Source organism: Panthera onca, chromosome A2 (genome assembly GCF_046562875.1).
Source record: "Panthera onca isolate mPanOnc1 chromosome A2, mPanOnc1 haplotype 2, whole genome shotgun sequence".
Lineage (NCBI taxonomy): Eukaryota > Metazoa > Chordata > Mammalia > Carnivora > Felidae > Panthera > Panthera onca.
Window position 1 is genome coordinate 84751789 of NC_138340.1, and position 14135 is coordinate 84765923.

The 14135-nt window shown below is 32.8% G+C and overlaps 1 protein-coding gene across 1 annotated transcript in view; it reads right to left on the minus strand.

Annotated features, from left to right (window-relative positions):
• GNAT3 (G protein subunit alpha transducin 3) overlaps nt 1-14135 on the minus strand; it is a 63221-nt gene that overhangs the window by 37560 nt on the left and 11526 nt on the right. The window contains exon 2 of the mRNA XM_060632329.3: nt 1680-1722. Coding sequence (XP_060488312.1) covers nt 1680-1722 — 43 coding nt within the window. The remainder of the gene's footprint in view (nt 1-1679; nt 1723-14135) is intronic.

Sequence of the window (14135 nt, forward strand, 5' to 3'; positions counted from 1 at the left end):
AACTGTTCATATTTTCATGTTTATATTATTTTATTTTTGTACTTTTAAAAATTTAAATTATTTTATTAAAATTCTCAGAAAGATAGTTATTATTTTCCCAGGTTGCGGTGTAGATTGCAAGAGTTATTTCTATAAATCTGCTTTAACAAATAATTTTACGATTAGTAATGAAAAATATTAACTTGTCAAACCTCACCCTTATTGAGTAATATTATTTAAAATTGTTTGCTAATTTACTAAGATGAAGAATAGCTCATTATAGATGTAAACAGACATTAATTTTGTCTTTGTGAATTGTCTGTTCATAGTGTCTTACCATTTGTATTTATTGGGCAGCTTATTTTTTTTCTTACCAATCTATATTTTCTTACCAATCTGTATATCATATATCTCTCTATATATCTATATATCTGTATGTACATATTATTATAGTCAGTTATCTATTATATTTATTATAGATTTTTTGCTAGTTTTCTATTTTTGTTTAATTTTATTTATGGTTTAACATATTTAAAAGTTTTAATTTTTAGATAGCCAAATAATTGATTATTTCTTGTTTTACTGCATTTAACTTCACAGAGAATGGACAGGTAAAAAGGATAGGGGGAACTCAAGCATGATTTTAACCAGAAATAAAATAACAGGTGAATTCAGTGGTAGTGTTACAGGGTGTGCAAGATGATTTGGGATGCAAGGATGGAACTGAGAACACAAAAGCAGTACGAGCACTGGTCAGGATAGAGGCGTGTCCTGTTCTTCAAAGATGGGAGAAAAGGTATAAAAAAATTGGTTGCAAGTACAGATATCAGGGAATTTGAAAAGTGGGACTTATATAATTGCTGATATGGAACTTACATGACATTAGTACCTAAAAAGAAAGGAAAAAAAAACAGTGTTTTACATTCTACATAGATAATTGTATCATTAACTGGGATGATTTCCTCATGTGACCTATTCCAAAGAGCAAGATCCTCCAAAAGGTAATTAAAAATAAGCTAAAAAAAAAATGATCATTTTCTCCTATAGCAATAGTTGTCCTTTAGAATTCTCCAGCAGTGACAGTCATGAGATATTACATAATCATCTCCACTTATCAATTGAAATTTTATTTGTTCAGACATTATATTCTTGGATTTTAGAACCTTTATATTTGTTGTCTCATCAAGAAATTCATGCCTACTTATTTCATTATAAAGAGGAAAGAAAAATGCAAAAAAAAAAATGAAATCCATGATAGTAATAACTTTACATAAACATTTTATTCCCAGGTAGGTTAAATGCCAATTGGGTTGAAATTATAATTCCCTCCTAAATTCAAATGAATCTTTGACATATTTTGAAATGTTTATGGCTTATGCCCACCATATTGAAACCCTAGATTATACCCAGATTAATATATTTAAAACATAACTGCTTCTAGTAGGCATCTTGTTGAGAGGCAAAATTAAAAAAAAATGGAAATGACAATATTACTCATCAGTTATGCTCTCTGGTAAAGGGTTGGAGGGAAATTTTCACAGGAATCATGACTGCTCTGCTGCTACCTGGATATATGGACCATCAATCAGATTTCAATCTGATTTCAATATTTTTCAATCAATGGAAAATATTTCTTTTAAGACTGGTCAACTACACAGACAGACATCAAATATCAAACATTTAAAATAGTGTGTACTTACTTCATTTGTTTAACAATTGTACTTTTTCCAGATTCTCCTGCTCCTGAAACAGAAAGGTGGGAGTGTTATCAATTGCTACCCCAAATCTATATAGATAATAAAACCTGTGATTATCATTTTCTGATGAGTAAATCTTTAACAGACAACTCTCCTATATAAAGAAGGACAATCATCTCTGTCAGGTCTTGAAAGGCATTAGCTGTCTACTTTCTAGGATAGCTGATGAAAATAAAATCCTTCTATATAGTTGTTAATCCAGATATAGGTCTGGCTCCAAGATGAAGGGTATCTTCTGAAACAAGAAATGTATACTTTCAGAAAAAAAAATATTATTGAGTTTGAACATAGTTTGGAAAGTCCATATCTCCTGGGTTTGCACCCCAAGGAAAGTGGTCCCATCTTGATAGGCTCTAGATCAACTATGTATCTCTAGATATACACTCCATATTGCCTCATATATCCTATTTGATTAAGTGGCAGTAAAAAAAGAACATGAGACAATAGTCTTTTATTTCCAGAACTGTTTGAAGCTATTCTAATTGAAGAATGGGCTCTTACCTTTATCATTATGTTTACCTTGGTGCACAGGTGTTTTCTTTTTAAATAAAGTAAGTTAATAACACTAACAACACTAAGCAAACCAAAAGAGACTACAGATAACAATGATGTGGGAATATCCAAAAATGGGTTTCATGTTCCAGGGAAAGGAGCAGGGAGTGGCAATAATATAGAGAGCCAGTTGGATTTATCTGGAACATTTGTTTTAGTTAATGATATACAATATGCAAGTTTATTTTGGTATGTTCAGCAAAGATAATATAGAGGGATATAAAATTCACATAATTTTTAAAATATAAAACATGAACCTTTGATGAAAAAAATCTGTGATTGTTTCCAGCTATGTCTCGAGGCCTTTTGAGTATATTTCTTGAGTCTGCCTTGCCATTAATGGGTATTTACTTGGGAAATGAAACTCAAGAAGTACTGACATGAAGTGACCTAGGTTTGTGGGATTGGCTCCGTCTCTCTGTGTGTGCATGCACATGTGTGCACTTGTGTGTTTGAGTATGGGTGAGATATCTTTGGTAATTTCTTTAGCTCCTTAATTTCCTTATTTACAAACTGAGAATACTGACCTCCCAAGATTATCAGAAGAGTATAATTAAGCATGAAATTATTTGCAAACTACAATGCAAAATAAAGCATAAAGCTTGTACTTAAGAATCCAAGGATGTAAGAAATTTTGCAGTGTTTTGTAAAGAGAACAGTGTGAAGATACCCTACATGTATTAAATAAGTGATGCTGAAGCAACTGGATGTTCATGTTGGAAAAGAACACTGATTCTTATATGACAACGAAGCAAAAATTAATTTGAATTGATTCATAAACATATATGTGTTTGTGTATATACTAAAACTATAAAAGTTCTGGGGCAATACGTAGATGAGAAATCTTTGCAAACTTGTAGCCAAAATGTTCTTACATAAGTTTAAAAAAAAATCCCAAACAACAAGAAGTCAAAAATTGATAAATTGGACTTGATCAAAAATTTTTAAGATCTAATATCATTAATATATCATTAATATATGGGTGTTTATATGATATATATAGTTATATTTTAAACAGGATAAATGCAATGGGACTCAGGAGTATTCAAATAAGAGTGTGTATTATAATGATGGATAATGAAAGGATGACTACCATGTTTAGATTCTAAAACGGATATGACTCTTGAGAGTGAAAATGATGAGAAAATTTGGTTAAAATTACTACAATATAGCGGTGCCTGGGTGGCTCAGTCGGTTAAGCATCTGACTCTTGATTTTAGCTCTGGTCATTATCTCATGGTTCATGGGATCAAGCCCCATGTCAGGCTCTGCACTGACAGCACAGAGCCTGCTTGGGATTCTCTCTCTCCCTCTTTCTGCCTTTCCCTCGCTCACGTACATGCATTCTCTCTCTCTCAAAAAAAAAAAAAAAAATTACTACCATATGTAGAACATATTGTATAGAGTATAAAATGGAGTATAAAAACACACTTTTTAGTGTATTTATCTATGAGTCCTGGACATGTGAAGGACGAGGTGGGGAAGGAGCAAATCAGGCAACTACTTGAACTTTGTATGTTCTGACTTCATAGACAGGAGAAAAGCGGAGTAAGCAAGAGTTGGTAAAGCCTGATAATGCAGAGTTGTTCATAAAATTTTTAGATACAATCACCAACAAATCTTGAAAGTATTGGGAAATTAAGTATTTTATAATTGATATGAAATCATATCTTTTAGAATATATCCTCAGGTTACGACTAACCCTTATCCAAAGATATATGACATTGAAATATGGTATTGATCAAAGATCTCAATTAAAATACCAAGAGTAGATTTTTAGCTTTATCTTCCTAATTTCTGTATATCTAAGAGAGGCAAAGGGCTTGGTATATCCCTGCAGCTCCAGAAATTGGGTCACAAAACATGTTCGAAGTCTCAGTGTGCCTGTTAATTTTGGACAGATTTCAAAGTAGCACAGCTAAGGCAGCTTTAAAATGTCCCAGGAAAAATCCAAAATCAGGAAAACTCATAGACCTATGTATCTTGCCAGCATGGTAGCCAACTGCCTTGTCTTACCTTTGTTTTTATATAAGCAAAGGGAATATGGCTTTTGGTAACCCTGAATCTCAGAATTATATTTAAATTTATATCAAAATACATATTGAACCAGAAGACCCTGACTACTCTGTTTAAAATTTCAACTTTAATGTCACCCACTTTATTCTTCTTTCCCTACTTCACATTTTCCTAGCACTTACCTTATTCTACAGATTTACAAATTATTCACATGCTGTTTTAAATTTTTCTTTTCTTTCTTCCAACACTGAGAGGCAAACTGCACAAGGGCAGAGGTCTTTGTTTTGTTCACTGATGTATCTGAAACACCTAGAACAGTGCCTAATAGTAGACTCTCCATGCAACAAATGGATTCTTTAAACTCATATTTCAAAATTTTGCCCTCTCTTTTGTATATTTTTCACATTGAAACATTTCTGCCTGACTGGCACTGTTTTCTTAAGCTGTGATAAACAGATATCACTACACCCAGGTTTAATTCTACTTTACAGCAAATTTGTTTTATCTCAGGCCTATCTCCATGTATCTAGTTTCCGTAGTTCTCTGAAATACCTGCCCACCTTATATACCAAGGATATCTAGAGGAAAAGCTACAGGAAATAAAATTTCATTGCCTGGTGGTGATGTATGGATTCCTCCTCTTGGGTAAGCCTCCAGCATACTTCTTTGTGTGGTTTTATGCAAGTGTGGTCTACACCACACAGTGTAAAATTTGACAAATGCAAAATCTACTACAGCAATTGGCTAATCGTTCTTCATAGACTTTTAAAAATATAATCAAACATGAACTGACAGATGGGGCATAGCCATCTCATTGAATAGAGATTGCTATGTCCAAGAGTAAAACCTTTGAAGATAAAATAAAAATCACATTGAAATATCACCTCACCAATTTTCAGAAGACAACTGGCTATATTATTTTGCATGGCTGAGCGTTGTTTGCAAGAGCTGTAAGAACAAATCAATGAGCTTTGTACACTATCTTGGTTCGCTGGCTTCGGAAAATTTGCTATTTCATTCCAGGCTGTGAATCATTTTGAAAAAAAAAATTATCAAGCAAGATTATAAAAGTGTTATTGGCAGCCAGATATTGGATGTACAATGCAAAGATTTAGAAAAATGGCAGAATAATCTGCCCCCATCCCACTAGTTTGCTTTAATTGTTCTGACAACCACAGCTGGCATTACAGACCATGAAGAAACAAGACAAAAAAAACACACAGGAGGGAAAATCCAAGGTTTCTTTTTCTAGGGATGTAATACATTCATGCAAATAAAATGCCTTGATGGAAACCCCCCCCAAAAAAAATCTATTCTTGGTAGTTTTTGTTTTAAACTCTCTAATAGTAGTTGTGGACAGTAGAAATTATAGCATCTTCGTACACAGGTCACAGATTTGGAGAATATCTCACTTTTCCAAATATTATATATAATACACACATATATATATGGAAAACATATATAAACATATATATACATATATATGTATATATATGTGTGTGTGTGTTTGTGTGTGTGTATATATATATGTATATATATGTATATATATATGTGTGTGTGTGTGTATATATATGTGTGTATATATATATATATATATATATACACACATTTTGTTGTTGTTATATGGAAAAATATAGACTTACAGGGACATGGGAGCAAAGCCAATGGGCCCAGCAGAAACTCCATTGCTTGTTCATGCAGGTGTATTTAGTGTTGTATTTTGTTCAATCAGAATGGAGATACTGGGGGGGAAAACTTCAGAGAAAATCTGAGACTCTTGAGAAAGAAAACTCACCTCTATTAATTTAATTGGTAATCATACTGATAACACTATGACCTGCCAGTTTCCAAAATTATTTCTGAGGCTATAGTGTACCTTATTATATATTCTTTATAGTTTAGCTGGTCATTCATGACCTTTCTTAGGTAAGCAGAATAATCACATTAAAAAACATAGTACGTAGTTTTTTATGAAACTTCAAATGAAATAGTATTTTCTTTGGAAGACTTTACAAAAGGTATCTGGATCATTCCTTGCTCTACGTAGTGACTTCGGTCTTCTATGAGAAGGTTCAGGATAGTTAGCTACAGCATTAACAGGAAAATTCCTGAAGAGAAGTCAATCTCTCTAAAATCTTATTTTTTGAAACTCTATTATAAAGTCATTTCAGAAAGAAGTTATCAAATCCCATTCTCACAATGATTCTGGGCGTTAGTTCACAATAGCCATTCCATTCTTGTACGATTAGATCATGTTACAGAGTCAAATATAGCATCAAAACGGCATGTTCACATAGAGCGTCCTGAAATAATCTCTTCCTTCCAAACTGCTCATCACTAAAATTATTTTCTGGGTCAAGGGGTACAGAGGGAATTTTACTTCTTGGGAGTAGATAATGTCTCAAATAATTAAATATTTAGGTTTATGCTTCATATTTTGACACTCAAATTATTAAGAATTAGAGATTTTATTCCACATTTTTATTTGTAAATATTAAAAAAAATTAAAGCTACACAGTATCTATACTTGTAACTGAACTTCAGCTGAACACATTCCAGGCTTGCTTGTTCATTTGTACAACTTGTTAAAAGAGGCAAAACGAGAATAAACACTTCAACTTATGGTCATGCATAAGATTTTTTATGGGTAGTTTTAAAAATCACATAATTGTACAGTGGAATCAAACCTTACAAATCAACCAACTATGCAGATCTCTTTTATGAATGAGTAGAAATTATGATACTCATCTAAAGTTCCACATCTAACTTAAAACAGAGAAACTGTGTCCTCTGACTCATATTAATGCCTTAGTGTTGCTTTCTTTTTAAATATGTACTGGTAATGTCAATATCAAAATTATTTCACATAAATTATTTTAAACTCCCTCATTTTAAATTAACATGAAAGCAGTGTACTTTTCATAGATACTGGAATGCAGTGTCTGCTCATCATTCATTTATAGACTGTAGGCATGGAAGACATTTAGGTTAGCCCTTTTGAACCAACTTAATTTCACTGCCCTCACTTTTCCTCTTCCATTATAGAGCACCAACAAAATCATCTCTCTCTTTCACAGGAAAACCCTTCAAATAATCTAGACTGAGGGTGGGAAAATGTAATAAGCATAGTCACATTTTATAATTAAACAAATGTGGGCTTGCGGTTGTTTCAGATTTTGGGTATCTTGATCAAATTTAATCAGCGTCAGTTTTTTCTTTCATAGAATGGGGCTATTAATACTTCCCTCTTAGGGTTTGGGTAGGTTAAATTACAGATATGAAATACCTAGGGTGTACTCTAACATACAGTGAGTTCTCAACATTTTCTCTTAATTGAAGCATGCTCTCTTTTCTAAGAGAATTTTGAAGTTTATTATATTCCTTCAGTCCTTTCTTGTGGAGCATGATATTTAGACCCCTTACACGGGTAGCTATACCCCTCTTGAAAGCCAGAGTCCTGACACACTGGTACTTAAAATGGGGCCATAGATATCAGGAGATTTATCAACAACACTGATATTCTGATGTGGTAGGATGGGAATGCAACCTAGGCTGGCCTTGTTCTTGGTACTTGTTTTTAAATAGAACACTTAATATGGACCATGAATCATTTGCTTTCTTCTTTTTTTCTTTGTACTTTTATCATATTATTTACCTATATTGAGTTTGTAGTAGTTAATGTTTTTCTATGTGTTCTTTTTTTTTTTTTTTTCCATGTCACCTCTTAGCAAACAGATTCCTTCACATACTTTGCTGGTGTTTTTTTTGTTTTGTTTTGTTTTGTTTTTGTTTTGTTTTGTTTTTTGTTTTTAACATTAGTCGAAGATATCTTTTAAATTCCATTTTGCTCATTTGGACCAATTGTTTTTGCTAGTGGAAGTCAGTTGCCATTTTGACATTGTTTGTCACTATTTCCTGCCAAACCCTGAATGCTGCTTATCCACCTTCACCCAAATCCCTGGTGAGAGCATTGAATAAGAAAGGGGCAGGGGCAGGAAACTGTCAAGTCCATGAAGCATCTTAAGTCCTTGTTCACTATTTGTGGTCAACAGTAGTTAGCTATCACAACCTCTGAAGGTTGTTGTACATGCTGTTTATCTGGTTAAGGGAATTGCCTTTATACTTTGTTTGATAAGAGGTTTTATCAGGAATGGATGAAAGAAGTTTATTATTTATTTTTGATTCAGCTCCTAACAGAATTAACATGATTTTTTCTGTTAATGTGATAATGTAGTAGATAATAGGAATTAATGTCCTAACACTATTTTAACCATGAATTCCTGGGATAAGTTCCCCCCACATACACACACTCACATACACTTAAAAAATATTTTACACATTATTAGAATCAGCTTGCTAATATTGGCTTCGGATCTCATATTTATGTTTGTGAGGAGGAGGATTGGCCTGTCACAGTCTTTGTTAAGTTTTGTTGTCAAGGTTATCAAATAATGCATTAAGAGGTATTTCCTAAAGAAGGTTTATATAATTTTAAAATGATTTGTTCATGAGATAATTGGTACGATCTACTTGTAAAGTCATATTGAATTTGCAGATAAATTTGTACAGATAATAAATAATATCTCAATGTACACTTGCTTTTCCTGAATATTTTATTCTAATAATCTTGAAACCTGCGGAAGTTTGAGAAAATAGTACATTAGGAGTCCATATTTTAGTTTTTAAATTAAAGCATAATTAACATACAATGTTATATTAGTTCCAGGTATACGATATATTGATTCAACAATTCTATACATTCGTCAATTGTATATATTGAATATATAATAAATGCTCACCAAAATAGATATAGTCACCATCTGTCACCATACAATGTTATTACAATAGTATTGACTATATTCCCTATGCTGTACTTTTCATCTCTGTGACTTATTTATTTTATAATTGGAAGTTTGTTATCCTCTTCATCTCCTCCCAAACTGCTGCTCCTCTGACAACCCCAATTCTCTGTATTTAAGAATCTGTTTAGTTTTTGTTTGTTCATTTTTTTGTTTTTTCAATTTCACATATAAGTGAAATCATATGGTATACATCTTTCTCTATCTGACTTGTTTTACTTAGCACGATACCTCTGGGTCCACTCATGTTGCACATGGCAAGATTTCATTCTTTTTTGTGGCTGAGTAATATTCCAATATATACACCATACCTTCTTTATCCATTTATCTACTGATAGACACTTGGGGTTATTCCATATATTTCCTATCGTAAATAACGCTGCAATAAATACAGGGGTGCATATGTCTTTTTAAATTAGTGTTTTCATTTTCTTTGGGTAAATATCCTGTGGTGAAATGACTGGATCATACAGTTTTTGTTGTTGTTGTTTTGTTTTTGTTTTGTTTGTTTTTGTATTTCATAAGCATTTTACTAATCAGAGGGTCATCAGCAGACCCAGCCCAGGGAAGCGATCACACACAGGGTTCGGGAAGTCAGCAGCTGACTCCTTGAGCCCACCTGAGCCCCCTCCAGAGATCTGGGTCTGCAGAGCATCACTGGAGTACTTGCGGCAGGCTGCTGTGCAGGTGGTCACAAACACAATAAATTTGCTGAAGTTCATCTTGGCATCCCTGTTCTCATCCAGGTCCTTGAGCTGTTTGTTCATGGTGTATTTTTAATTTTTTGAAGAAGCTCCTTGCTGTCTTCCACAGTGGCTGCACCAGTTTACATTCTCACCAACAGTGCATGTGTGTTCCCTTCTCTACATCCTCACCAACACTTATTTCTTGTCTTTTTCATACTAACCGTTCTGACTTGTGTGAGGTGATATGTCACCATGGTTTTGATTTGTATCTCCCTGATGATTAGTGATGTTGAGCATCTTTTTATGTGTCGGCCATCTGTACACTTCTTTGGAAAAATGTCTACTCAGGTTCTCTGTCCATTTTTTAATTGGATGATGATGATGATGATGATGATGATGAAGATTTGGTGTTGAGTTATATAAGGTCTTTATACATGTTGGATATTAACCTCTTATTAGAGATAACATCTGCAAATATTTACTCTCACTCAATACATTGCCTTTTGGTTTTGTTGATTATTTCCTTTGCTGTGCAATTTTTATTTTATTTTGGTATAGTCCCGATAGTTCATTTTTGCTTTTGTTTCCCTTGCCTGAGGAGACATCTCCATAAATAAATTGCTAAAAGTAAAGGCCAAGAGATTACTGCCTATGTTTTTTTAGGAGTTTTATGATTTCAGGTCTTACAATTAGGTTAGGTCTTTCATCCATTTTGAGTTTATTTTTGTGTATGGTGTAAGAAAGTGGTCTGATTTCATTCTTTTGTATGTAGCGGTCTGGTTTTCCCAACACCATTTATTGAAAAAGCTGTCTTGGGACACCTGAGTGGCTCAGTCTGTTAAACATCCAACTTCAGCTCAGGTCATGATCTCACAGTTCGTGGGTTCAAGCCCTGCATCAGGCTCTGCATTGATAACATGGAGATCCTCTGTCTCACTCTTTCTCTGCCCCTCACCTGTGTGTGCATGTGCGTGCTCTCCCGCTCTCTCTCTCTCTCTCTCTCTCTCAAATAAATAAATATTCTAAAAAAAGAAAATTTCTTTAAAAAAAGAATAATTTCCCCATTGTATATTCTTGCCTCTTTGGTCCTAGATTAATTGATCATATAGATGTGGGTTTATTTCTTGGCTTTCTATCCTGTTCCATTGATCTATGTGTCTATTTTTGTGCCAGTACCATACTGTTTTGACTACTAAAGCTCAATAGTATATCATAAAATCTGGGATCATACCTCCAGCTTTGTTCTTTCTCAAGATTGCTTTCCCTATTCTGAGTCTTTGTGATTTCATACAAACTTGGGGATAATATGTTCTTGTTCTGTGAAAAATACTATTGTATTTTGATAGGAATTGCATTGAATCTGTAGATTGCTTTGGGTAGTACGGGCATTTAAATGGCATTAATTATTCCAATGCATGAGCATGGTACACCTTTCCATTGGTTGTGTTGTCTTCAATTTCTTTCATCAAAATTGTATAGTTTCCCCTCCCCAAGGAGGGGAATATAGATCTTTCCCCTCCTTGGTGGAATTTATTTGTAGGTATTTTATTCTTTTTGATGAAATTATAAATGGGATTGTTTTCTTACGTTCTTTTTCTGCTACTTCGTTATTAGTGTATAAAAATGCAACTGATTTTTGTATATTAATTTTGTATCCTGCTATTTACTAAATTCATTTATCAGTTGTAATTTTTTGGTGGAGCCTTTGGGGTTTTCTACATACAATAACATGTCATCTGCAAATAGTGAGTTTTACTTCATCATTAACAATTTGGATGTCTTTTCTTTCTTTTTTTCTGATTGCTATAGCCAAAACTTCCAGTGCTGTGTTGAATAAAAGTAGTGAAAGTGGACATCTTTGTCTTGTTCTTGGTTTTAAAGGAAACGTTTTTAGTTATTCACTCTTGAGTATAATGTTAGCTATTAGTTTTTCATGTATGGCCTTTATTATGTTGAGGTATGTTCCCTTTAATTCCACTTTGTTGAAAACTCTTATCATGGATGGATGTGGTATTTTGCCAAAAGCTTTTTCAGATTGTCATTAACTTTTTATCCTTTCCTTTATTAATGTGATGTATCACATTGATTGATTTGTGAATATTGAGCCACCCTTGCATCACTGGAATAAATTCTACTTGATTGTGATGAATGATTTTTTTAATATATTGTCAAATTCAGGTTCATATTTTTTGAGGATTTTTGCATTTATGTTCATCGGAGATACTGGCCTGTAGTGGTTTTGTGTGTGTGTGTGTGTGTGTGTGTGTGTGTGTGTGTGTTGGGGGTGGTTTTGTGTGTATGTGTGTATGGTGTCTGGTTTTGGTAGCAGGTGACGCTGGCCTCACAGAATGTATTTGGAAGTTTTCCTTCCTCTTCTATTTCCTTCCTCTTCTATTAGTTTGAGAATAGTTATTAACTCTTTAAATATTTGGTATAATTTACTTTTGAAGGTGTCTAGTCCCAGAATTTTGTTTGCTGGGAGTTTGGTTTACTGATTCAATTTCATTAATAGTAATTGGTCTCTTCAAATTTTTATTTCTTCCTGATTCAGTTTTGGAAGATTATAAGCTCTATGAAGTTATCTAGTTTTAGTGGTCCTTCTATTTGTTTTAATATTTTAAATGATATTTTTTCATAATTTCTTACATTTCTTTGGTGTTGGTTATTTCTCTTCCTTCTTTTCTGATTTTGTTTGAGTTACCGCTTTTTTTCCTGAAGAATCTGGCTAAAGTTTTATTAATTTTGTTTATCTTCTCAAAGAACCAGTTCTTGGTTTCATTAATCTTTTCCATTGTTTTTTCTTTGTGTGTGTGTATGTATGTCTATTTCACTTATTTCTTCTCTAATCTTTATTATCTTCTTTCTTGTATTACCTTTGGGTTTTGTTTGTTCTTTTCCTAGCTCCTTTAGACGTAAGTTTCGATGGTTTTATTTGATATTTTACTTGTTTCTTGAGGTAGGCCTGTATCACTATACACTTCCCTCTCAGAACAGTTTTTACTGTACCCCAAAGATTTGAGGTCATTGTGTTTCCATTTTCATTCATTTTCATGTATTTTTTTAAATTTCCATTTGTTTTTACCAGATCTTTTATCTTGTAATTTATTTCTAGTTTCATGCCACTGTGGGGGAAAAAAACCCAAAAAACAGATGCTTGATATGGTTTTAGTCTTCTCAAATTTATTGATAGTTGTTTTGTACCTAATATGTGATTGATCTATCATGGAAAATGTTCTACATGCATTTGAAAATAATGTATATTCTGCTGGAGTTTTTTTGATATAATGATCTGTATATATCTGTTACATCTATCTGGTTTAATGTGTCATTCAAAGCCACTTTTTCCTTTTTTATTTTCTGTCTAAATGTTCTATCCATTTATGTAAAGTGCTGTTAATGTCCTCTACTATTGTATTACCATCAACTTCTCCTTTTATATCTGTTAATACTTGCTTTGCAGTTAGGTGCCTCTGTGTTGGGTGTATAGATATTTAATATATTGTATCTTTTGTTGGGTTTATTCCTTTATCATTATGTAGTTTCTGTCTTTGTCTTTTGCTATAGTCTTTGTTTTAAAGTCTATTTTTTTATGATATAAATATTGCGACCCTGGCTTTTTATTTTCACTTCCATTTGCATTATGTATCACTTTATTTTCAGTCTCTGTGTCTGTAGGTCTGAAATGAGTCTCTTATGGGAAGTATATAGATAGGTCTTGTTTTTGTTTTTGTTTGTTAATCCATTCAGTCATGCTTTTCTTTTGATTGTAGCATTTAGTCCATTTACATTTAAAGTTATTATTGGTAAGGTATGTATTTATGGCCATTTTGTCAATGGCTTTATGGTTGTTTTCGTAGTTTTTCTCTGTTCCTTTCTTCTTCTCTTACCCTCTTCTCAAGTTATTTTATGGCTTTCTTTAATGTTATGTTTGAATTCTTTTTTCTTTATTTTTTGTGTATCTATGTTCTTGATTTGTGATTACCTGTAGGTTCATATATAATATCTTACATGTAGAGTAGTCTATATTAAGTTAATGGTCATTAAGTTCAAACATATTCCAAAAACACAAAATATTCACTCCCCCTTTGATGTCATATATATATATATATGCATATATATATATGTATATATATGCATATATATGTATATATTGTCATATTTTATCTTTTATTTTCTATATCCCTTGAGTAAGTTTTGTAGACATAATAGATTTTACTGCTTTTGTGTTTTAACCTTCACACTGGCTTTATTAGTGATTAATCCACTGCCTTTAGTATATGTTTACT